This window comes from Netta rufina, assembly GCF_964035555.1.
Source record: "Netta rufina genome assembly, chromosome: 5".
Taxonomy (NCBI): Eukaryota; Metazoa; Chordata; class Aves; order Anseriformes; family Anatidae; genus Netta; species Netta rufina.
In genome coordinates, this window is record NC_140128.1 from 30,871,917 (window position 1) to 30,899,162 (window position 27,246).

At 38.0% G+C, this 27,246-nt stretch overlaps 1 protein-coding gene across 1 annotated transcript; it reads right to left on the reverse strand.

Annotated features, from left to right (window-relative positions):
• Window positions 1–7,221: 7,221 nt before the first annotated feature.
• Window positions 7,222–25,960, reverse strand: TMEM62 (transmembrane protein 62). The gene is made up of 14 exons (XM_084288362.1): window positions 25,787–25,960; window positions 24,182–24,293; window positions 22,929–23,066; window positions 21,813–21,858; window positions 19,470–19,611; window positions 17,283–17,407; window positions 17,033–17,155; window positions 15,838–15,993; window positions 14,198–14,357; window positions 12,341–12,454; window positions 11,299–11,383; window positions 9,650–9,754; window positions 8,635–8,753; window positions 7,222–7,658 (listed from the first exon to the last, which is right to left on the reverse strand). Exons 1-14 carry the CDS (start codon window positions 25,952–25,954, stop codon window positions 7,332–7,334), a joined length of 1,920 nt encoding a protein of 639 aa, XP_084144488.1. The 5' UTR covers window positions 25,955–25,960; the 3' UTR covers window positions 7,222–7,331.
• Window positions 25,961–27,246: the final 1,286 nt, after the last annotated feature.

A 27,246-nucleotide genomic window follows, 5' to 3' on the forward strand; every position in this document is an offset into this window, starting at 1 on the left:
CTTGAAGCCTAATTCATTTACAATTCCATCTGCACACCACCTGAGACTTTCATTGGGGGTATGTTCAGCTCTAGGGCTAGCTTATTTTGGTGTAACAATGCTCTTTTACCATTGCAACGGGGAAACTTGAAAAAACTGAGTCACCATTTTCAAGTTTGATTAACATAACCTCAAGCCAGATGAGAGTGATGCGACTAAGTGTGTCTTCAAGATGAAGAAGCAGAAAAAGGAACAGATGATTATCTCAAGGACATGAGAATATGTACATTTAGAAACATTGACCCATTTATTTAGTGAATAGGATCATGATGCATTTTGACTTACAGGTTTTGTTTTTAATGTTTGCCTTTAATGAGAAGTGCCTCCAAACAGCAGGGTCAGCTGAGTTGTCTGGAGGATGGATCCTCTAGATCTGCTTGAGTCACTGCCTAGGTTCAAACTAAATGGAATCCAAGAAATAGGAGAGAAACATTATCCAAGAAGTTTGGCATTAGAAATCCTTTTGCATACTGTGTAAGGTAAGACAACAGATATCAACAGTGCCTAATATAACTGTAAGCAACATGAAAAACAGTCCCTTGATTTCCCAGTGTTGAGGCTGACTCTGAAGGAAGAAAGCATTTTGCAGTGACTGGTGCTATAAACTTTGAAGAAGAGACAGACATCTGCAATATGGCATTAGATAGTCTAAAACCTTCAAGCATGTATTTTTCAACTACCCAACTACTCACTTTCAGCTAGATTCTGAACCCAGCATCAACATAACTAACTCAAGCAGCATTTACAACAGTGTCACATTAGGACAGAAACCACATTTTTTTTTGTGGAATAAAATCAGTATATTAATTGTTGCCAGCAACAGGTGAATGTAATTCAATCAATTCCTGCTTATTGACTATTTATAGATGGTACTCACTCTTGAAATTTAGGCAATGCAAACTTATAAAACTTTATAATTTGTGCATATATTAAACGAGATACAGGAGAAAATACAATGATTCCGAGCACTCTCTCTTGGATTCCTGTCACATCAGCTAGATTTAACTGGGAGGGAGCTAATGGGAATAGAGCCTTTTCAAAGGGAACCAGCTGCTCTAACATATGTTGACATGCCACATCATGTCATTTTATTGTCACCTTTTCTTCCTTCTCACATGCACATACTTCAGATTGAAACAGCATCACCCTGTAGGCTGTTCTGCAATGCACACCCTATTCTGCAGTAAAACTTCTGCCAGGCAGCAGCTTGACCTTCATGCACTTTAACACACTTATTCTTTCTGAATAAACTTCCTACACCTAAATCCTAGTTCATGCCCAAAGCAAGTATCTAAATGTAAAAGAAAACAACCCTCTTCGCCACACAGGTGACCAACAGTCCACACCCCAACTGTGAAGCTGGTCCTACCCCTGGATCCATTGCTACTGCTCCTAGGAACTGTATCAATGCAAGAGTATTTTTTACAAGTGATAGTAGCATTGCCATTGCTGCTGAGCTGAAACAGTATCAATTTTAATCAGTAACAAAGTCCTCCTTTGATCAGCTCTTTCAGTTGTTTGGTTTTGGTGTGCCTATTTGTACATGAAGGTATATGGCTTTTTAGGCGTGTGGTGCTATCACGATGTTTTCCTATTTCCTTCCACTTCTGAAGATTAAGTGCTTTCTATACACAAATTTCAACATCCTCTAACTTGCATTTCCCTATGTTTGGCTTCCTCCAATCTATCAATTTTATTTCAGCTTCAACAGCCTGTTTTGAGACATATCTTCTAGTCTTAAAACTGAGAACCCTTCCGATTTAGTTCAAGCCTGCTTGAAAGGAAGTATATCATATGGTAGTACCCAAAGCATTTCAATTTCCTTACATACCCATGTATTTCAGAAGAGACTCCCACTGTGAGCTGTGGTGAACGTGTGTTGTATGAATATAAGAAAGCTATCATAATAACCACTACTGAAAAGGTGTTGAATTGCTTTCCTCTCATATGCTGTGGGTGAAGGTGTAAGTTCGACATATTTCTGTTTCCAGAGTTGCATTTGCTTGTCCAAAGTACAAATTTTGTACTTTTGACCAGTTTGCTAAAGAGCTACTCCAAAGTGAGCTCATATCTGGCACTATATGAGTTGACACACCTTCCAGGAATGACACTCCTCTAGGAGTTTACTTTTCACAACTGAATATATGAGAAAATACAATAAAAAAATAAAATTCCCAGCACTATTATTTTTACAGCAATTGCTTAGTAATCCATGTGTGTTGGAAGCCTAATAAAGTATGATGATGTGAGGGGTGATTTAAAGTGAGATCATGCTGAGATACTGATTCTTACAGAAATGAAGGCAGCTTGATTGCTGCAGCATTCCTGTAGATTAGGTAAGCTATAGCCAGGAATAGAGGTTCTGTCAGCTTTGGTCCAATGACTACAGGGAGGAAAAAAAAAAAAGATGGAGACAGTCATAGCAGACTTTATCATGGTACCCTCATTACTTAGGATTCTTTTAAAAGCTTTTCTGTATTTGTGAATCCTAGCTCATGTTACATTTCCAGAATAAATACAAATCAAAAGGGAAAAAACCTTTTAAACTAAGTGCCCATATTTGTAAATATATATATATATATATATATATATATATATATTAACCTTAATTTCTTAGTTACTGTAACATTGCAGCTCTTCAGCAATCAGGTATTTTGCACTGTAGGAGAGGTCTTGTTTAACAGAAGGTAACAAGTAAGTGCTAAGAAAAATCCCAGCCGCTTCGGATGTAGCGGATAGTCAGAGACTGCAGAAGGACCAGCACCTGTCCCCGAAGCCTTACCTCAGCGATGGCGCATGGTAGGGCACATTATTTTAAGCAAGGGCAAACATAAAGTCAGAGTGGAAGGCGTGTGACCACAATAAGGTACTAGAAGTTCAACTATGCAGTCTTTATAAATAAGCACTTCTTGTTGCAACTAGCAATAACATTCAAACAGCATTGAACAGACAGATCTTTAAAAAATATTTGAGCCAATCTTATGCTGGTTTATATTTACTAGTTTTATGCACTCCCATTTCCATCTCTTTTCCTTTTATACTGTGGAAAAATTGCTGTTGGCCGTGCTTTAGTGCTAAGCCATACAGTTTAGCATCAGCATTTCATGGAAAATACCAGAAATACCATGAAGAGAGCTTAGCAGCCCCCACATAGGTGGTTCCCACTACAGTTTATAGTAGCAGTTTTAGCAAAAGTGGAGACAGAAGGCAGATGCCGTTCAAAGAGCTTCATCCCTTCCTTTTATTTTTTAATGCATTGATAGTGGAAGAAGCAGATGCAGGATTACTTTGTCCCATTGTTTCTAACGTTATTCTCTTCTATTACTACACTGCCTTTCGCTTTGCTGGCATCATTTCAAAGGGGGATATGTTTATACAGTCCATAAACAAGCTGTCGCAGGATGAAAGATCACAGGCAGAAAGCATTATCCTGCAAGGCTAACAACAGCTGGAATTAACTCTAAACCTAAAAAAAAAAAAATAATTTGTGACATGCAACTGGAAACTCTTTAGGAAAAGCACAGAATGAAAAACAACTCAAGACTGTTTAGCCACATGAATTTTGCAACCACAAAGATAAATTGGACAGCAAAATTCACTTGTGCAGCACTCTGCTCTAAGCAAAGTGGCGGTAAGGGGGTGGCTGAACAGGCCAGCAGCATTAAAAGGACACTGAAAGTAGCTAAGCAGTGTTTATGTCAGAAAAGGGAGGTGCAATTTATTTTATAGGAGACTGTCTGAGGGCAAATGGTGAACAGAAGTAGTAAGGTTTTTATAAGACGCTGGTCTACCTTCTGCTCCCGCCTCTTCTGGGAATGGCTTCTTCTCCATATCTGTGAGTACAGCACCCCCAGAGACCCTCTCTCCATCCCTACTCCCAGCTCTGGAAGATGGAGCCTTTCCTCTTCACCCCCACCCGGCCCTGCCCACTTTCTTTGCTTGCCAGGCTGGGGAAGGGGCCGAGGACCCCCACTGATGGGGGTAAAGTCTGAACAGATGCCAACACAGTGGTGTTTTCTTTTGGTTCTGGGGGTGACTGGGGGAGAGCAGGACACTGTCTACCAATGCTCTTCCTACCAAGATGGTGCTGCCTTTATGTCCCACTACTACTTCAGAGTAGTTACCTACACAGCAACAGCAATCCCATTAGGAAGCTACATGGGCTGCAACCAGCACTTCAAACTGGAAGGGCCTGTTCTGTATCCTCAGGGCAGGCAGCCTGAGCAAGCCTTTGGTGCCCTGCAGGCAGCTGTCTCCATTCTGGATATCTAAACCACTCCAGGAAGAAGCTATTTCCTCTTTGATTTGATTTTATTTTTTTTAAGACATGCCACAGAGACAGTAAGAAAAGCACATGGAAAAAAGTGTCTTCCCCCATCCCTGCACATTCCACCAGTGATAGCCAAGAGCTTTTTATTGGAATCACTGGATCAGACAGGTCTTCACTAATGACAGTTACAGGATATTATGCATGGCCATGACATTCCCCTAGGAACTTCCCTTGGTGAGTTTTGCCCAGATCTTAGAGCACTGGTAATGCATGTAAAATAATTGCCTTTCCCTATTTATATTACTGATTTCACAGCATCTTGCACGATGTTCACTGAAGAACAGAATTCCTTCATAAGCACAGAGCATCACGAAGAACAATTACATATGCTTTTTATAAAACTTAAAACAAAAACCACATTAAACAAACAACAAAATGTATTTGAGAAGTATTCTCAGAAATCTTCCTTCCAAAAAGGAAAACCATTTCAAGTGCACTTTTAGAGTAGTTTCAAATGGGAATCAAGTATTTCAAGTCATCTTCTCCAAGCAGATTAAAACTCAAAATCAAAAACAAAACAACCCAAACCTGCAGGGTATTTTAATAGAAACCTTTATACTACTGAAGTTATTTTTTTTCCCACAGATCTTACTAATGTCTGCTGGCAACATATAACATATTTTAGTCTGATTCCATGATGTTCCTTGCTTTGCTCACTCAGTTTGTGTAGCTTTTATTTGTCCTCTTAACGAATAGCTTAAGAAAGGATACTCTTGATTTCAGAACACCTCCATATTCTTATGGGTAACCCCAACAGCCAAGGAGTACTATTTTAAAAAGAACTATATGCTAGAATTAATAAACAAAGTAATTTTCTTCAAGTAAAAAAAATAAACTCTTTTCATCCAGAATTCATCCATAAACTGGAATAACATCATAAAGCATGCATAGCACATTTCATGCACTATGAAATCTTTCTTACACTAATGCTGATTGATGTAAAAGTTACAATACACATTATCTTCTCATGAGAAATGCAATGTATCGGGGAGCAAAAGAGCTTAATTTCATGAGAGGACACAAACCAGGCAAATAATTGGGTCAACACAGGGCCTGTTATTCCTGGAATATCTCACTTTAGTCTACAATGTTGATTAGTGCCTTTTGAGCATCACAGGGCAACAGAGGAGCAAAGGCTTTTTTTTTTTTTTTTTTTTTTTTTTTTTTTAAATATGGAGTGGCTTGCAGATTTATTATAATAGCATCTGTACGTGTGTCAGAGGTTATCACTCCTTCCCTTAAGTGAGTGGTAGTGTGTTCTGGGAGATGGGCTATGTTATGAAACCCATATATATATGAAAATATAAATGCATATAAATAAAATCTTAAGGGAAAGCTCAAATACTTTGTGATTTTTGTTATTCACAGTTAAAGTGGGCAACCACATGCTTTTATGAATAAGGACACCTAAATTAGAGGCTAACCCCAAGGCTTGTACTTTAAGAACTTTCGGTATTTAATTTATGCAAATGAGAGCTGTTACTCTTGTTCCTATTATATTGTCAATCATTGAGGAATTGGGATTATGGAATAGAAAGATTGTCAGATTTTAAAACTAACAGAAGTCGTCATTGTAAGTAGCATTTCCTTCCAAATCAGTTTGCTCTTTTACTATTTTTACTGTTTCTAGTAGTTGCTGTCTTTTCTAACATACCAAAAATAAGTTACTCCATTTTCTTAATAAACCAAAAACAAGTTACTCTAAATTACACAAAGTACTTCTAATGTTCTACTCACAGCAGTCTTGTAAAGCAGGCCAGAGTTCTCCTTACTTCACAGATAGGGAAACTGAGGCAGGAAGCTTAGCCATCACCTTACGGTGTTGTTATATAACAAAGAGCTATTGTTAAAATTAGGGAGTTCACATTTCACAAGAATATACTATTAAAAAATTGCATTTCCCCGGAGGAGTTGAGAAGAGGGGCAGAGGAGATTTGTAATTACTAAAGAGCTCTTTTGTCTGTGGGTCATTAAGCTCTTCATAAATGTAACTGCTCTATCATTCTTAGACTTAGAAAAAGACAGAAACAAATAAATGAGTTTCCTAGGTCACTTGTCTGCGTATTTGATTGAGACCCAGAAATACAGTCCTGAGGCCCTAAACAAGGCACAATATAGCCATTAGATCACAGGATTCCTTCTGTCTCCCCCAGCCTAATAACTTTATCTTCATTCTTTGCTTTAAAGCTGAAGTCTGACTACAACTGGGAATTGCAGCAACATTGATCATTCACAGTCCTTTCACTGGTCGGAAGTGGGAAAGTTAGCACCTCAACAGTGGGAAAACAACTATTTCCTCCCAGAGAGGGAGTATGTTAATTAACCAGCACTCTCAGGATAAGGCTAACACCATGGCTCAGGTAAACATACACAGAAATACAGATACAATCACCTAGTGGCCTGTAAACTGCTCATAAAAAGCATTATGAACTGAAAAAAAAAGAGTGTGTAAGCATACGACTTACTGGGAAGGCCACACAGCACATCTGGTCTGGTCTTGTAGTTAAGTCTCATAGAAATATATGTAAATCTTGAAATCAAAAGCGAAGTTATGCATAAATCTTGGAGCTTCTTATCAAGATATATTCACATTTTTCCCAGCATTATAAAAATCACGAATGTTATGAGTAAAAGTAAGTATTACAGCAGTAATGAGCAAAGAATTCCATTAGTGATCCATACAGATCTACCTAGAGATTATTACACAATTTACTGTATCTCTTTTTAATGTATAACTGTATTATATAACATGTATTATACAGTATACTGCCTATGTATAATACAAGCATATAATGCATATTGTTATACATTTACAATCTATTACACAGCTCTGTAGCAATGCAGGTGCAGCTTCAGATCTTACCACTTCACAGTTGGGCTGTATGGAATTCCAGCAACACAAAACTATAGGTCATGTCTTGACAGTTTTAAAGTTGACGTACTTGGACTACTGTATTGTATTTCAGGAGCTCTGACAGTTTTTCATTTCTACTATGTAAGTTCTGAGCTCAGATGTTTTAAGTGTCCAGGTTTTATAAATCAGAGCTGAGGTCAGCACCACCAGCCACGTTCTCATTGGGGAGAAGAAGAAAGCCAAGGTCCCATAGGTTCGCTGCAAGAAATAGCAGGAATAGACCTGCCAGGCCAGCAGGAGTGCCATTGCCAGATGAATAAGCACAGCCAAGAGGCGTTGGACGTGATGGATGTGAGAATGGAAACTGTGACCCTGGCACCGCAGCAACAGGCACCAGCACAGATAGGCCATCAATGGTATGTTGAAAAACAACATCTGAAAAGAAGAGTAGAGGAAAATAAGACAATGAACAAGCCAAATATCCTAGGCAACACACATCTGTGCATAGAAAGATAGACAAACACATAAAACTGTCCCATTCTAAGGGCTGACTGCAGTTTCTATAGCTGGAATCTCAGGATGCACTTCTGGGACTCTGCATCTGATACAACTGGGTCTGCTTGTGCCTCAGTCTCAGGCCAAGTATTCCTGCTCACTCCTTTGCAGTGCATGGCACTGACGTTCATCTGACCCTTCTTGGAGCTGGTTCAGGGAGCTTGACTTGGCAAAATACTAGCACAGTAAAAAAACGAAGGCCTCTGTGTGAGTTTAGCTCTCTGACCCAGCTCACTGTGGTGTAAAACAAGTGTTAGCACTGGCACAAGGGAGGGACCCTAAAAGAGGCAACACTGACTCGCTCTGGATTAAGTGTGTCTTTCAGACTAATGGCCACAGGGAAAAGCAGAAGGTAGCCAGGTCAGATTGCTGGGAAAACCAGACTCAAGTCTACTTACAGAGTGACACCTACTGATCCTAAGAACTATTGAGTGTGTGAGAGCTGCCCAGGACACTGAGTCCCTTTTGCTTAATGCTTAAGTCCCTTTTGCTTAATCACTGAAACTTGTGTGCAAATACCGCTCCCCCCCAAAAAAAAAAAAACAAACAAACAAAAAAACACCACCACAGAGAGGAGTAAACCTGTAGAGATGGTCTCTAATCCAGGCATCCAGAGAGTCCAAAGCAGTATCAAACAGAGGAAAATAGAAGTTTGAGAAACCTATGCAAAACCTCCTTCTGTTCTGCAGTTTAAATTTGAAGAAAGATTAGAAACAGCTTGCTATAGTCAGGCATGGCCTAACACTGACTGATCATCTCTATTCTTCCAAAACTCCTTTCTTTATAAAAGTATAAAACAAACAAACAAAAATTCCAGAAGTAAGCTGTTGGTCACCGTTTTCCTCTAAATACACACCTGTAAAATCCCAACCACGTATGTCAGACTGCCCTGTAAGAAGAAACCACCAACAAAGATCCCAAAAGAAAAACAGGCCCCCAGCTGGCCATCTACCAGTTCACCTACAAACCATGGTCCTGAAAGAAAGGAAAACAAAACAGAGCACCATCAGAAAATACAATATAGGCATACCTATTTCTCACTAATCCTTAGTACAAAAGGCTTAACTGGGTAAAATTATTACTCTGTTGCTTGTCTAAAGTAATAAATCTTATCTTTCATTCACATCAAGAATGTTCTTCAGATTGTTGTTAATGAATCATGACCTCTTGGTATGGTCCATCAATGAGTTGTGGAATGCAGTGAAAATATTTTTGATTTCATCTCAGTGACAATTTGTGACACCACAGATAATGTTTTCCTCATGACAGAAGTGTAAACAGATCCTTTCAAATGCTGGCCTTTCCCCAGAATTAAAATAAGACTTCTGACAGTCAGAAACAGTTCCAGCTTGGCTCAGTTTACAAGTCAAAATGGGCAACCTGCACTATGGTATGCATAACTATACTCACTTCCATGAAAGTAGTTATTTTAGTAACATATTATCAAGAATTTTACTCACTTCCATGAAAGTAGTTATTTTAGTAACATATTATCAAGAATTTTAGCCTATTTCTCCTCTGATATCAGAGCTGAGATGTATTAGTGACTTGTCAAATGAAACATATGTTCCGTACGCTCATTTTATACCACTGTATCCTACTCAGTAAGTGAAACCCAAACTAAACTCAAAAATACTCACTCTGTTTTCAGGGTAGTTTAGTAACTTAATTCACTTTAGGATTTTAAGTCCATCTCTTAACAAGCAAACTTATTTTCTTTGGACATTAACTTCTGAAGTTCCACATCAATTTCATAACTTAAGTAGCTCTTCCCCATTCTGCAAGATGTCAAAAGTCTATTTTTCCATAAAAATCTGATGTGTACTTTAAAAATAATGATGTTACGTCCTTCAGTACTCTAGGTTACTTACCCAGAATAGTGTATAAATTCAGAAGCAGAATTGAGTAATAGAAGATGTTTGTTTTACTGAAGACATGAAGGGAAAATGAGGTCAGACTCAGAAGTCCTGGCTTTTCTAAACAGAGGCAACATTTCAGAAAAATAAACTTGATTCAGGTTGCAACATACATCATATTGGTCTTTCTAAACAAATCTGCACAAATCACCCACTCAGTCTACTAAGAAATATAACAATTATATTTAGTATATCTACAGAAAAAATGCAGGGTAGTACATTTCTATTACTGTGATAGTTGGAAATAAAAAATTGGTAAAGTTAACAATCTATGTTAATAAGAGTAGAAAAAGCTGCCATTCTAAATAAGTAGTACACTTACTATATGCAAATAAAACTGCATGACACTTATATATCCAGAAAATAAAGTTAGGTAGAATGAAAACCATGCAGAAAGTTCAAATTAAATGAAAAATAAGAATTCAAAAACAGTAGCCGTGCAAACCCAAAAAAGGCAGGTCAGCATGGACTAAATTAACTGGATATTCTTTGATTAGATCTGCTTGGTACTTGATGAAATCTGATAGCAACTCAGATAAAATGAAGACTAGATCTTAAAATATCAACATTTGACAAGAACATCACACTAGCAAAAGAAATCACAACCAATATTCGTCTAACCACAGCATGCAATTCATAGATCGGGGAAGGCTCCAAAGAGCCTTTCAAATGAAGCTGTTTTTTAGAAATTGACCTATTACATGGCTGCCCTTCTCACAAAGGATTGACTCCCAGAGGACATGCTTGAACTTTGGAAATCAAGAGGTCTAAAATTTGTTCACTAATCTGTGAAACACTTTTCATGTTCTACAGAGACCTAGCTGATCATGAAGTGCTAGGTCTTTTCATTTTTAGCTGCTAAATCCCATAAATATAACTGAAAACTTTTTCTATGTGAGAAGTTGCTGTAGTTACCTCAGGATGCTACGTGACTATGGGTGTAAAGGAAGGGAAACATACTGACATGAATAGGAAGGGAGGTGGTTTCCAGAAAAATCTCATTAGTAAGGTGTGGTTCAAACGACTGTTTAAAGGATAAGCACTAGCAGCTTAACAGTATTAATTTTTAATTAACAGATTTATAATGAACAAAATATCAGGTTATGATAGAACTGATTTTAATTTTCATTTCAGAAAGACACAACCCTGCTCATGTTGTTTGCAAAGATCAGCAGAAACTGTTCTTGTAGCAGGAAATCTGTTTCTCTACTCAGGTGACAGCAATACAGACAGAATTGCACAACAGCTGTAGTGAAACAAGCACATTAACATAGAACTGATAGAAAATAAACTACTCCTTTCCCAATGCATCAGATTCTTCAGTGAGAAAATGAAAGCTTTGGACTTCAATTGATTGATTTTTTTTTTTTCAACAGATGTCTGAACAAGTTTTTAAACTCTTAATTGACTTTATTTGCTATATTGGAGGTTTTCTTAGAAAAAACAGCACCTTCAAAGAACCTAACCAAAACACACAGTACTGGATGCAAAATGCATATGGTGAAAATCTAGTTATTTATATATTGTTAGTGTCCAGATAAGAAGTAAATAGTTTTAGGGAAAATTAGATCCTCTAAAAAAAATAGATAGACATTGATCCGTACCTCTGAGTGCTGGTTTTTGGAGGTATCTGAAAACAATGAGCAAGGCAATCTGAATCAGCACAATCAATCCAAATAGCACACGAGCCTGAAAGAAACAGTTTTTAACTCTTTGCCAACACTGGAGTTTTTCCAGAGTCGACCCATGAGCATGCCTTTTGGACACTGACAGAATGATACAGAGATTTCTAATGAAACACATACTCAAAACGTCTTGGTACCATTGCACTGAGAAGTAAAAGAAACTTAAGAGTTTCTAAAAGTTACTGGACTTGCATCTTACTGACTTGGAATGAGTTGGATGCATGACAGCAACATAACCAAATCTTTCAAAAATGGTGCTTGTAAAACACATCCATTGAAGGAGTGTAATACAATTCCTATATAAAACATTTTCTAAATACTGTCCTGTATAGAACTGCAGTTAGGACACTGTAGAAAATATAGTTCATTGATTAACAAAACCAACATAGTATTGTAATTAGCTCAGAATTACTATCTACAGTAATGTAACCTTTATTATGTTATTCTATTATTCTATTCACCTTAATCATTATGATAGTCCTTCTTTCCATGTACATATAACATGTCTGGATATAATCTGGAACTTACTGAATTAAGTGGGAATTATGCCTTCCTCTTTGCTAGTTATAATGGCAGCAGCTGATGTGAGACTTTTTTGGCATTCTTGCCAGTACACACATTACAGAAGATCACAATGGAGTTTTCTTTAACCTAATGTTTTTCCATTATCTCCACTACCTTGTTTTCCATTTCTTGCTTGCATAAAATGCGTGTATACTTGTGCCTCAAAATGGACAACTGTTGAAACCACAGAAGGCAACTGCTTGCATGAACCACTGTGGCACATTCACATTTGAAGCATGCACCTTGAGAAAATAAACTTGAAATACTTGTGAAGTTCCAACATCATCATATCTGATAAAAGCAAAGTGCATTCAAATCTTGTAGGAATTTGGAAAATGCTTCCTGAAGTCTCTGGGGAAACCAGCACAGAATGACACGTTTTGCTGAAAATACTTACTAGAACATAGTGGTCAGTAAGAAGAATAACAGATGGCAAAATGCCAAATCTAAGAGACAGGTTTTCTTCCATAGAAAATATATGACCCCGTTTGCTAACTCTTCCTGAAGCATCCTAAATTGAGATAAGAAAGCAATTAGAAACCAGTAGTGCCAACATAACAGATTTTAAATAAATAACACAAAAGTCAAGTTAGAGTAGCTAGTTAGCATCTACAAGTTTTCTGGAAAGATCTGATTAATATGGTAGTATGCCAGGTATGCAATTGTCAAATACTTCTACCTACACAACACTGATTATTGACAATCTGGTAATTTCAAGTAAATTTGTGATCGTGATATTATACTCTGAAAGTGATGCATATGAGACCATTTCAGAGATTTGGTAGTTTGAAGGTGAGGCTTGGTGAGGCACTGGAACAGGTTGCCCAGGAAGCTGTGGATGCCCCATCCGTGGCATCCTTTGGGCAACCTGGTCTGGTGGGAGGTGTCCCTGCCCGTGGCAGAGGGGTTGGAACAAGGTGACCTTTAAGGTCCTTTCACACACAAACCATTCTGTGATTCTATGATTCCAACTTGTGAAAGACAGTGACTATTTATTGGCCACCACAAACACCTGCTTTGAGAAGGCTCAATTCTAGCTAATAACCTGTCCTAAAACATTTTAAAGCTTTGTTGTACTTAGTTTCAAGCATATTTGCTAGTTATAGTACAACTGACACAGTATCCTCAAAAACACAATCCAGTAGGGCATTTTCACCCCCACTTGTTATGTTTTCTTTCCTGATTTCCTTTTTTTTTTTTTTTTAAAAAAAAAAAAGTTCTTTTACATTTGTGCATGTATAACACTGATACCTTATCTCCCAGGACAAAATAAACTGTCTATTTATATTAAAGAATTTGGTATGTTTACTGTGATTACACCCAAAACAACAGTATTTAGACAATCCCAGAAACAATGTAAACTAATCAACTGTTCTTATTTTCTCTACGGGTAATCAATACAAGTTAAGACTTCCATCCTCCTCTCTTTCACAAAATTACTCGTTAACTGGATGTAATAGTGGCTTATGGCTGGAGAGGAGAGGAAATGATTTTTTTGGGAGTTCCATTCAGTTATCTGAAAACAAGCACATAGTCGCAAAGCATATTATTGCTATGCAGGCCTGTATAACAGTCTTCAAAAGTTACTCAGTTTTGTGCATGTATTTTCATCATCAAGAAAATTTGACTATAAAATCCATCTTTCCTAAATAAAGCATCACAGAAATCAGTAACAAGCTAGGAGACAGAATGCTGACAGCACAGAGAGGCCATAGGGGTCGGGAAGGAGAAAAGCATTATTGTCTTTGTCCTGTGAGAAATAATGCCTGGCTGGGTTCCACCAGGCAGGACAAATCTGACTTTCCCATTACTATTGTGCAAATGTGCAGAATGTTAGAACAGCCTGATTGGGTTCTTTGACAGCCACTTGAAGGGACAGAAAAAAAATCTGCTCCACAAACAGAAGCATAGACATACAAATGCTTTTTTCCTCAGCAACCTAATGGCAGTTAGGTTTGATGTTCAGGGAAACAGAAACCATATTCAGTAGCAGCCTGTAAGGAAACATGAAATTAAGCAAACAAAGATAAAAAAAAAAAAAAGACAGCATTATCCCAATACTTTATTGATGTTTTAGTGCTCAGTAATCAGTCAATTTCATTTAATAAAAAATTGACTGTTTTTTGTAATCAATTAGATGCATACGAAAGGAAGTCTGTTTCATGTATTTTGTTCCTAGCTATGTGATGCAGAAGGGTGATGGAGCACACATGACAACGTAGAGACTCACACACAATGCCAATGGGTATCTTACCTGGACAATCACATCTATTTGATGGGACCCTTCACTGTAGTTTTGCGGGTTCCACTTCAGCACGTAGAGAGGGCCAGATGCCTGATGAGCATTCCCCAAGTGAACTCCATCTATGTAGACTTGGACAGAGGTAATAACAGAAGGAGAGAAGGCCAGAATTCTAAGGATTGAACAAACAGCAAAATAAACAGATTTGTTACAGGACTTGCAGATTTGTCATACTTTCCTGAAGAGAAGTCCCTAAAGATAATGATACCTTATACTTAAGAATCCAAAGGAGATAGAAGTGAAAATGGTAAAGTATCTGTAAGCAAAATGTAATATGCTAACTCTTTCTTACAACTAAGAAAAGAAGTTCTATAAGGTATTGTGCAAAAACAACAGGATAGAAAACTAGGCTGTTGAACAGACAAAAATGGAGATCCTTTGGTCTCAGCAAAAATAATCTCAGAACTCTTGCTGTTGAAACGTTTGCTAACATTAGCCAGATGCATCGCCCTGCACACATACAGATGCGCACTCAAATAGCTGGAGATTTCATTGAAAATTGCCAGCCTCTGAAGTCTTTTGTTGTTGAATGGAATACCTTTTTTCTTTGCTGTTTTTGATTCTTTGTTAGTCAGAGTACATTACAAAGACCTTCCAATCTTTGCAATGGAATTCATGAGAAACAGAGTGGAACGCAGGATTGGCATTACGGATTTGAGATACCAACAAACGTGGTATCACTTGACAGCACTTATACCAGAGAAACAGTGATACTAACATAATCTCAATATATCGCACACCTGTCTTTCACTTCTGCTAATACGAAAGGTATTGGGGAGCACATCAGTCAAATGAAGGAGTCTTACTGTTATTGTGAACTATTCTACCAGTTCCTATATTAAATATAATCATGAGAAAATTCAGATAGGATTCTAAATAGGAAACTGGAAAGTAGGCAGCCTTAGTAGGACACTGCTTCCTGAATGGAGAAGTATGACAAAAGTTATTTTGAGTGTAATTCTGTGTATTCAATATGCCTGTATATTTTATACCTATTGGTCTAATAACAAATATTAGGTATTGAAAAGTGCATAAAGATTTGGAACACAGAAGATACAAAAAGAAAAAGATAGAAATTAAAAAATTGAGACCTTTAAAACAAACAGGAAAACTGGTAGAGACTCAGGTTTTAATATTTAATATCTAATATAAGTTTTTGTAACATACCAGGATTGTAAAACTGAAAACAGAAGAAAAGGATAAGAAATCTAAAGTGAACAGAAAAATACATAAACAAAATCCTGAAATAAAGGAAGGCAATGTGAACATGTGAAATTGATGAAACAGATTAAGTATTAATCAAACCCTACCAGCTTTGGCCACACAAAAAAAGGTTTCAGTGGAAATAACCACACAAAAAAAAAACAAATAGCAATTAGTGCTATATAATCTGCTTTTATCACAGTTACGATACAAAGTGAGTTCTCAGGAACAATTTTACAGAGAAAAACAGTTTCTGAGAACAGTGGACATTTTTTAAGGCCTATATTATCATATAAATATATATACACACCATGACCACAAAATACATACCAACTATTAAAATACAGTAAAATACTGTCAAATATTGTACAAATCAGATTACAGGGTACCTGATATGAGTGGAGTGAAGAATTTTTACTAGTGGTTCATGAGAAGAACTGCTGTAAAGGCGGGATTTGGGATTGGTGATGAGAACTGCAGGCCATTCTTCAAAGGTAAGATCTGTGAAACTAAGGAGGTCATGATCAAATGCAAGGATTCGGTACCTAAGAGGGAAGAAAGAATTTTGTTGATATAAGTATTGCATGCATACCTGATTCACATGCTTCTCAAGTTCCTAAACAGAATTTGATTTATTTTCCATTTATTCTCTTCTGTATTTGATCATATGTTGTCACAAATAGATTTCTACACAACTTTAATTTAACAGCAATTTTAGATTTTATATTAAATAACAAGATTAGATTATATAATTCTTAACAGTACTTAATCATCAACCAATTTAACATAATGATTCAAAGGAAGTTACTACAATTAAAATAGTGACTTAGTTAAGGATTTGAGAAGGGCAAGGTTCACACGACAGTTACTACATAGCTGAACAAACTTCAGCTGACTGCCATAGTAACTACACAGATACTTACCTCTGATGAAGTTCACCCGATTATAAATCACTGAAACACTACTCAGAATTGGAAATGCCAAGGTCTATTGATTTTTGCATATGATTCAGATGAACGTTAAAGAATTCAAATATAATGTCCATTTCTGCAGTGTAAGGGCAAGTATACCAGTCATGGACAAAGACCCGTGTGCTTTCTCCTGTACAGACGAGTATCTTTCGTTGCATTACTGCAGAACAAAAGCTAACATACTACCATACATCCCACATAGAATTATATGCTTTTTCACGTGCTGCTAAGGTAACAGCAGAAGTAGATTGTTTTTATTTCTAGAATTCCAACAGCTAGTCCAGAGCATGGCACTTTGAAGTGTTGATGCTAAATTTTATCAGTGTTTGCCTACTTTGAATACTAAATACATATTAGATGGCATGTTTAGATGCTTTCTTTTTAGTTTATAAATATCAAGAATGAATCAAGACATTGGTTTGCATAATTTATTAGCTATTGCTATCAGGAAAAAGATTACCAAAATTACATAGAGATATTTTTCAAAAACATTAATAGTAATAATTGGATAGACTGACATAATGCTTTCTTGAGATTCTCCAAACAGCATAAAAGGGAATTAAAGTAGGACCAGGTAGGTTCCACATAATTTCTTCACAAAGGATTTGCTTACCTCCTATTATCCATCCAGTCTCCCAATTCCAGTTCCAGAGTGCCACCACGGTGTTGACTGTGCAAGGCTGGCATCAGCCCACCCATTGTATGGAGATGTCCACATAAATAAGCTGTGGCAGAACTAATAAAGAAAATAAGAATTGTGATTATTTGGGTGGGGAGGAAATGCCACTGCAGAAAACGTATGAAGTGACCGACATATGTGAAGAGAAGCAAGAAACGTACTTCACACTGAAAAAAAATATTACCTCATTAATGTTCGTATTCCTGGGGCTGGGGAGATGATTGTTGAGGTGGGATAATGGCCAAACCAGATAGTATGATTGCTGTAGAGGCTTTCTGTTGCCATCATGGACAGCTCTTGCATTTGACTCTGAAAAAGACAGGTGTTTGGAAAAAAACACACAAAAACAGAACAAAAAAGACAACCATTTACCATTTAGGTTACTTAGAAAGAACAGCAGAAAAAAATGCAGAAAGAAACTAACAAAGAATGCAATTCATCTGTTATCTATAGAGAACACCCACATTTGCTTCAACAAACTGCACTGTTAACTAAAAATCTATGTTGGAAAAAAATGAAAAGATACTCAAATGTCTTGCAATTGATCAGAAGAAAGGTGGGATACAAAGACCAACTTTGGTAAATTATACTTCTATCTTTTCTACTGCTTGTTTGTATAATCCAAGAAGATACACTTGAGATGATTTTACAAATGTATTTACCTTGCCATTACTCCCCTATTATCTCCTGACTTGCTTAACAGCCTTTTTTAGGCATGACAGATCCCAGAACCACACACCTTACGATTCAGTCATTTAACTGCAGGAACTATGATACTGAATCTTGAAAATATTACTCAGCCATTGCTGTTAATGTTAACCAAAAATAACACTTCACACATCAGGTAGAATTTCTTTTGCATTTGTTTGAATTCCAGTCTTTTTGACATCAACCAGTTCAGAGAGACTTCTAATACCAGTAAAATCTCAAAGACTTAACAGAGGAGACAGGAAAACTAAAGCCAAAGAACACAAATCTACTCCTTCACAATTTTGGAAATCATCTTTTAGTATAAACCAGAGGAAAATCAACATACTATTCTCCTTCCTACCTGAAAAGCAATGCTGTAATGCATGGATAAAGGAAACAGAAATAAAAGCTATATTAGAAAATGGATGCGGTATAACATTGAGTTACTGCAACAGGTTTATGAAGTGAAATTAATATTTCACTTGCCTTTATGAATTTGGACTTTAAGAATGTTCTTACATTCTTAAACCCAAGCTATACAATCAAATTAATAATATCAATGCTGTTTATTTTTCAAATTCCTGGCAGAGGTTTAAACCTTAACACGGTTCCAAGTACCTACTGCCCCATGGCTACCTTTTCTCTTTACCTTCAGATTTGTGCAAAAATCTGCAACTTATATTCTCTGGACTCCTGCTGCTGGTTAATTAGCAAGCAAACGCTTGATTTATTGCGACCAAGAACTGGAGCTCCACACTGAACTGCACTTCTTCTCTCCTTGAGAGTTTGTCTGCAAAGTTACTACACCCTACAGACATGCCTATGAATTACAGTAAACAATGAGAATGCTACCATACTTGGCACTCCTACATCATCTTTCATCTAATTATCACCAAGTACTTTACAAACATTTAATTAAATGTTGAGTCTCCTTTAGACAAGATTAGAAGAACATTTTACTTATCATTGAGGCAGTTACCACAGGCAGAATATGACATCTGTTTACCAGAACACAATTACTATGCAATACTTCAGGAGACTATCCCCAGAACAACAAATGTACGAACAAACTACAACGAAAATCAAAAGGGGAGCAAAATGTTACCTAAACTGATATTTGATTTAAAGATCGGGCTTAGTGTTATTATTAAAAAAGAACAAAAAGCAAAAAACACCAGTAATCTTTACAGTCTTGGCAGATCAGGATCTCACTTCCTTAGATGACGTATTTCTTTTACCAGTGGAATAACATGGAATATAATGCTATGAGTTAGTGCAACTCTCTCATCTGCAAGCATTAATAGAAGACATCTAGCAAAGAAAACAGGTGTGAAATAGGATTTTTTTAAAAAAAGCTTTACAGCATATAAAGAACTTACTAATAAGCTTGTCTAAACGTTAAGAATCTACTGGCAGTACCCTATAAAACAAACCTAATTCAACATTTTTATACCGGATTATTTCTTGACAGAAAACACTGATACTCTACATGTTAACAGAAACATTCATTTTTCTAAACAAAAACTTCATGTGTGTATTAACTTTAAAACGTAGCAACTCTTTCAGATAAGCACAAATCTTTCAGACAATTTTTCTTTGTAAAAGACAAGAACACAAACAGATTCATACACTATAGAAGCACCATAGCCAGCAAAACAGAATGCTAAGATCTCTGAAATACCATATTTAAAATCCCAAAGAAATTGTAGGGTCTCTTTGGGCCTGGGCTGAGCGTGGCATCCACACAGATGAATGAATAGTTCCCAAAAGAGGTGGTATGGATATAATGGAAAGAGCCATCTTTGCGCCAGGCAGAGTATTTCCTGAATAAAATAAAATGAAAATATCACTGTTAGAAAAGCTTGCAGCAATGACAAAGACAACACGTACAAAACATGCAAGACTTCTTGCATTAGATCGAACCCCATTACTTCAGCAAAGTCTCCTCTTAAAAATCAATGGCATTGAAAAGCCTGTACTTCAAAGAAGATGCATTATACTTCTAATGCCCTAAACACCCTTTCACAATGTTTATTTTCTCAAATTAACGTTACTTTTAAGAACATCACGAACTTTAAGAGAACTGGAAACTCAGTACCATAATACTAAGATTTCAGTCTTGAGTCTCACTTAAATTATGTACAACAATTGAATTATCCTCTGCTCATGCTGAGCCTGTATTTTTACCTCTGCAAGTGACAGTGTTCTAGGGGTGTGCAGCAAAGAATGACCAATTTGTTCATGTATCACATAGGGGCAAGCAGACATTGATTTTCTGTTGTTCAGACAAAAAAATACATTCTTTTTTTTTTTTTTTTGATTGTTTAACATCATGTGGTGTTGGAGAAGAAAAGGCTTCCACAGAACTCCATTTCACTCTGCCATCTCCCTTCTCTGTCCTTAGAGTGTGGCACATTAGGAGAATTTTTAGGTAATCTTTGTATTTTATTCATGCATAGGATTAAATATGCATTGAAATAAAATTGTTAAGACAGTTCTACCTTTTAATAACACTTAATAGCTTTTGAAGATTCTTAGAGCCTTTCTTCAATCCTAGATACTAAGTATGATAAGTCTCTAATGAGTTTCTTTTATCTTATGATGACTATAGTGAAGCAAAAACCATAATGAGAATACATTTGTTTTGCAACAGATTTAAATAAGCAAAGACTCATTAACCTCACATTTGCTCTCAAATTCTTACGGTGAAATTTCGTTTTCACTCTAAGGAAAATCCCTTTTGCTAGCACTGCATCTTTAGTGTGGACTAGAGGAAGGTGATCCATAGATCCTTCCAAACAGTAAACACGTTGAGGCCAAATCCCAGCAGCAGCAATTCAGGGATGATCCTGCAGATTTACTAATGCTACATCTTCCCATGTGATTCACTAGGGCTTCTGATAGCAGCCTTAAATTAAATAGACCGGAGTATTGATAGATACTACACTGCTATGTTGCCACAATTGCAGCAAAAGATACAGGGACATGCACTGAACTAGCCCATGCAAAAGCCTCATTAGTGCCACACATTCCTCTCTTCATGGTAAATCCACATCTGAATTCCATGTTCTCCTGCAAGTAAAGCTGTTGTAGGATACCATCTCAGTGAATTTATGGGAAAATAATCTGCTCCTACTGGGCCATGAAGCAAATCGGTGAACCATCTGAAACTGAAACTCTGCTGTTATTGTAGAATTAATAGGTTAAAAGCCTGAATTCAAGGAGAATTTTGATTTTTGATTTTTAAGTCCTCCCCCAATTCTAAAGAGTCAAAACTAAATGTGCCACCAGAATTAGTAGACAAGATTTTGTGTAGAGGTGTCAAGGGCAGGAAAAAACGAGGAACTAAACATGAGTCACAGGTGAGGCTACCTCCCCAGTGTACAAAAAACAAAGAGCCAAATGACAAGGTGAAAGCTTCCTGATCATTTATAATTAAATCTCCAATGAGATACTGAGTATTTAAGTTCCTCAGAGAACTTAAATTCCTCAGAAGATTTGTCCACCCATCATACTTTGTATCCTTGCATCTCTATTTCTACTTAGGTTTTTCTAACAAAAAAAAAAAAAACACAAATCACTCAGATGTGAAGAAATGGCTCAGATAAAATTTAGACCCATATCAAGTGAAAAGCCCTTGAGCGTGCAGAAAGAACCAAAAAAGGTGTTTTGCTGCTTTTTCTTTTTTTTTATCTGAGGATGAAAAGACTCTTCAAAAAAAAAAAATACTAGTTTTACATAAATGTCAAAATTGTACACATAATGCACAGAACATTTTCTAGACACAAGGACACTTACAACGCATGCAATTACAAAACATACAGGAATAAGAAGCCTGAGAATAGAATTCTCTATTCTCTGAATCTATCCTACTCTACTAATTGGCAATGGGAACAGCAAATATGGTCATTGCTGTAAAAAAAAAAAAAAAAGTCAGTGAGAAAGCATTTGTGACAACTGAAAACAGACTATCGTTTAGCAATTTTGACCTTCAATAAAAGACCACGTGTGGTAAATAAAATACCTGTAGTAATTCTGAACACTATCCAGGTGTGGAATGTTGAATGAATCTGTAAGGGAGAGAAAAAGTAAATGAAGACACTTTCAGATCAAATTGAGTAATTTGTATTTTGATGTCCTGATGTTGAGATGAGTGTCTCAGCAGATAACGGCAAGCTATATTTTAGAAAAAGCATAATTGGTAAGCAGACTATCCAGGTGTGCAGTGAAAACATTACATACTTCATGCAGCTGACCTAAAAGTGTGAATAGTTTTCTCCTTGAGGTTTCATTTCAAGGACAAAATTGTTGTGGAGATGTAAATTCTCATTTACTGGCTAAGAGCTAGTCACATGACTACAGTTTGGCCACAAACTGTTTCTGAAGCTTTTCAAGTTCAGTGGGTTACATAGAGACCTAACTCATCTAGGGAAAATAAAGTTGCAATAGCATCAGAGACTAGCATATGTTAAAGAATAGTTGTACTGTAACTGGGGTCCACATCTCTGCTATGGTTGGTTAACAGAAAACTTCTAGGGAAATGGGATTAAGTATTATGGGCTATATATGACAAAGAATGTACTCCTCATCCACCACCCCAGTACTAGGCTTTCTAGTTTTGCCTTTCCTGTATAAAGCAGCTGTTACAAGGTTATTAGCTTGTGCTTAAATGTTTAGAATGAGAACTAAAACTCACAAGCTTCCCTGAGTTCTTTCTACTAAAAGGAAATTGATTTTGTTTCAACTGCTGAGCATGTGCTACTTTTTAAACTGAAACTGTTGGAGGAGGTCTGTGAGAAGTAAATTAAAACCATTTCTTCAGTAGGATAAGGTTACAGGTTGCCCTTGCATTCAAAGATGGGGCATATAAACTCATGACTAACATCTGAAGCTACATTCTACCACTTGCCATGCAAAGCAATAAACAAAGAGTCTTACTTCCCTCTTACCAGAAGTTCAGTAAGTGCCTGTAAACAAATGTGCCCTCAGTGGAGCAGATACTTGGATGGCAAGTCTTTCTACTGACTCATAACCACCACTAATATGCAAGCGACTTCTAACAATTTACTTCCATATTATAACTTACTTAAATTATCTCTATAATCACAGGAAAGGAAAAGATGTTTCATTTCCTTCTTACCATGATTGCCTTTGATGTCTATCCACTTGGTTTTTTCCATGACCCTTGATCTCTTCAGGATTGACTGGTAAGTTTTCCATTCGACTTCTACCTGCTCAGATCCCAGTTTATCTTTTGTCTTAGCATCTGTCAAGTCACCTGCAAACGTACAACAGTGAGATGTAATGAGAGGCCTATGCAGTTCTCATAAATGCTGTAACTAGTCAAGAATGCAATCCAAGCTTCCTAGTGTAAGGCTGCAGGCCTCCTGTGTACAATCTGGACATTCCTGTCATCTGGTTACTGTAAGGGTAAATGCCTTCTAATGAAAGTGCAGGAGGCTATTCAAGTGTCTATCACACGTCACTACAGCACTTTCACTGATGCCAAGCTAAAAGATGCATTCCTTCTACTTGAAAATTCTAGTCATAGACTTTAACTTCACACCTTCTGTATTCCCTTAAGCTCCAACTAGAGTTCAAACCATTCTCAGTTTGTCCATATCATAATGCCTTCCTGCAGAGTTAGTTAGAAGATGAATGCTAACTATTTCTGAGCTCTTAACTTCAAAAGCAAGCAGCAGATAAGGAACTGTAGAAACAGAAGAAGTCCAAACCTAGCACAAAAAAATAAATAAATCTAAAACCTTATGTATAGCAACAGCTCAAAAGTCTTTCAATTTGTTTGCCAAAACTTAATCGATTTCAGTAACAGTAGCAAGGTATCAAATGAAACAGCAAGGTTTATTTCACCTGTCTTGGTATAATGTGTTCAAACAGAAACCGGCAGTAAAGTCTTATGTTGATTCACAGCTCTTTTCTACACAAATAAACACAAGTTGTTCTGATACAGAATACCTGAGAGATAAACTGACTCTTAACGACTAATCAGAAAGACTGCTCACTTCTGTAACTTCACATGCAAAGGATGACATAGAATCACTACTAGGAAAGAAGATAACTACTAATCACAACTAAGGTTTAGTGACAAATATGGGGAGAAAACAATAGCTATATTGCATGATTATATCTCAGTTATACATAATAGTCTAAGTTTACCACCAAATTCAAGATATTAAGCAAAAACGAATCCCATTACATTTACAAGTTAATCTCTTCTGCTGCTATCAATCTACTTTCACCTGCACTTCTACTTCCACTGCTTAAGATACCTTATAACTTTAAGGCTCTATTTTGAGATCAGAAAACTTTGCTTTTTTTGCTCTTCCTTTGGCAGCACATTCAAGAGGAAAATGACACTTCTTAAATGCTTACCTGTTGCTAGAACAAGTGCTGGCTGAATTACATCAATTGTTTCAGAACAGAATTTTTCAAAGTCAGTAGCACGTTTGGGATCCCGAAATCTACTTATATGAATATCTGACACCTGCAAAAGAGAGAAAAATGACACCTTGTCCCAAACAGCAGGTTACTGCTGCCCATTATCGTCTAGAATGCCTATTAGGCACTATGTAAGAAAAGCATTTTTCCTACAAGAAAGGTGAAAGAGCCCTTAATATAAGGTTATAGTACAGAGATGGTAATTTAGTTCACATTCAGAGGAGATATTCCTGTGGATGAGAGGAAAAACACGGCAGGAACTGCTTGGGGAAGAACTTGATCCCATGGCCTAGGCTAGACCTGTTGAGTCACCAGGGAGTTTGAAGCCTGTTTCCCACAACATAATCTGGCACAACGTTGGATTTAGTGCTTGATTAACTTCCAAGTTAGGTCAATGATAAAGCAGCTGTTAAAGGGCATGTCTGAAAGAGAACAGAGCCACTTGAAAGTAAAGCCAAGTCTCAAATTAGCTGTGCTGTGACCTATCCTTGGGAGAACTCCACGGGATGTAACTTAGCCAGAGAGAAGATGGCAAGAGGACTACGGAGCTGGGCATGCTGCTTGTCAGTATAGCTCTGGAGCTGTTATACGCTGCCATAGTTGACTCTCTTTAAGATTAAAAACTCAAAATAGAGGCTTTATCTACCTTAATTCAAGCATGCCTCTCATTTTGAAATCTGTTCTGCAGTAAAGATAAGCCTTAAGTCACTTAAGGAAAAATTACTGGAAATAGAAAATACACAGCAATTGAAGAGAACAAAAGAACTAATGATATACCGGCTTACACGCTGAGTGGTGCCTGCGGCTAATACATGTAGAGAAAGTGCTCTTGAGTTTTAGAACAGAAGGGAAATAGCAGAAGCAGCCTATTTGTTAGAAGGAGCTGCACAGCAACTTCTGTGACATCTCAGCAGTCAATTGCCTGCAAATATGTAAACGCTTATGATTAGTTATACACTAAGTGCTCGAGGAATGCTGTGGGGAGCAGAGTCAGGCAGGAGCCCACAGAAGCACCCAGGTGTGACAGTTCACTTCCAAGACCATGCCAGACTAACAAGTATCTCACATCCAATCTGGAAACAAGGCTACGTGTGTGTAAAACCAACCAGGCATCACTCCTGTACTGGTCCAGCACGTCTTGATGCTAACAACAAAAAGCCACGTGTAATATTTTCTCCATCACAACTTTCCTAAACTTTGGAAGAGGAGAGTGGCAAGCAGAGGCTAGATTTCCTAGTAGAGCATTATATAATGCAGGGTAGGGCACTGATGCAATATAGGAGATAACGCAGCAATTAGGAGAGCTTTAATTACCACATACACCTTACCTCTCGGGCAGCCTAGCAGGCTGGCCGGACACCTGTGGGACAGCAGCGGGGCGGAGGTGCCGCAGCTCCTGGTCAAACCGAGCAATGCCCAGCCCAGCCGAGCCCCTCACAGCTCGGGGGGCTCGGGCAGCGCCCTCCGCCACCACCGAGCCCCCTCAGCGCGGCGCCCCCCGCCCCGCCGGGCCGTTACCCACCCCCGCTGCCCGCTCACCTGCACTGCCCACAGCAGGTTGGCGACCTCCGCGCCGGGAGCCGGCTGAGGGGCTCGGGGACGCCGCCGCCCCACCGGAGCCGGGCGCGGAGCCCCCGCGGGCACGTACCAATCGAGCAGCAGCGCGGCGGCGGCGGCTGCCAGCAGCGCGGCGGCCACCCTCAGCATCCCTCCCCGCCGCCGCTGCCTCAGGCGGCCTCCGCTGCCCGCCGCCGGGCAGCGCCGCTGGCTTCAGCACTTCCGCCGCCCGTCGGGCCGCCCCCGCCGCGCCTCTATGGTTGGCTGGGAGGACCCGTGCCGGCCCCCTCTGTGGGGGGAGCTGCCCGCTTCCTCCCGCGTTTTACCGGATTTGGTGTTTTTAAGGGGAATTCCGCCCGCCGGCGGGGCTGTCGCCGCAGGGACGATAAAAACGCAAGGAGAGGAGATGGGTGGTTCGTCCTGCTGCCCACCCAGCCCCACACACCGACATCCTCTCTTGGCTTTCTGTCACCGCGCAGAAAGCTGACTGACTTCTTTTGCTCGTGACTTAAAAATTCATTTTAGGGCCTTTAGGAGCCTTTTTTAGGGCCTTTTTTTTTTTTTTTCCACATACACCATGATAAACCTTGCCACGGCAACTACACGGTTTCGTAATTGCTAATTCACTCTTTGCTCTTTCACCAACTGCTGCCTGCATTTGCTGTTTCCTTTTGCCAACAGTCTTACTAGGAGTTTAGCTGAAAAAGCTTCTGCCACATCAGTTTGCTATTTAATGTAGCATTACAAACTTTTCAGACATAGAACTTCCTAATTCGGTATTACTTCTCATTACCCTGACACTCCTCATTAATTTCTTTTAGGACAAAGATTTAATTTGTTAGCATTGATCAAAAAACAAACAAACAAAAACACCAAGCTTTAACATATTACACCAGTTTCCAGATGTTCTTGCTAAATTTGCTTTTTTGTGGAAGTTAATACATATATATATTTAGTTGTTTTTGTTTGTTGGTATGTGGATCCCACCTCATTTGTCTGCTTAATGCATCCCAACCCCCCAAACAACAACTTGTAACTCAAGAGTTAGCAATCGGTCCTCCTGGTAATCTTCCTACTTTGCTCAGTTTCTTCCTGAAGCTCTACCATTTTATTTCAGCTCTAGCAAACAGGAGTGCCAAGCTTCAGCATTCTGTCTCTATTACAACTTATCTGAATTCCCATTTTGTTCTTATTCCCTCTATTATTTTAGTATCCATTGAGATTTTACTGTTTTGTGCCATTTCTGCCTGTGTATTAGTGTAAACTTGTTATTTCAAAGGTTTATTGCCACTTAGTTTGCTGTCTCCTACCTAGCATATGTAAATTCCAGGTCATCCTCTTTTTTTTTTTTTTTTTTTGTTTAAAAGTCTATAGTCTTGTTCATCTAAAGCAGGTGGTTTATATTAGCATAACTTCTTCTAAGAGTCTCATAGTTAAACAAA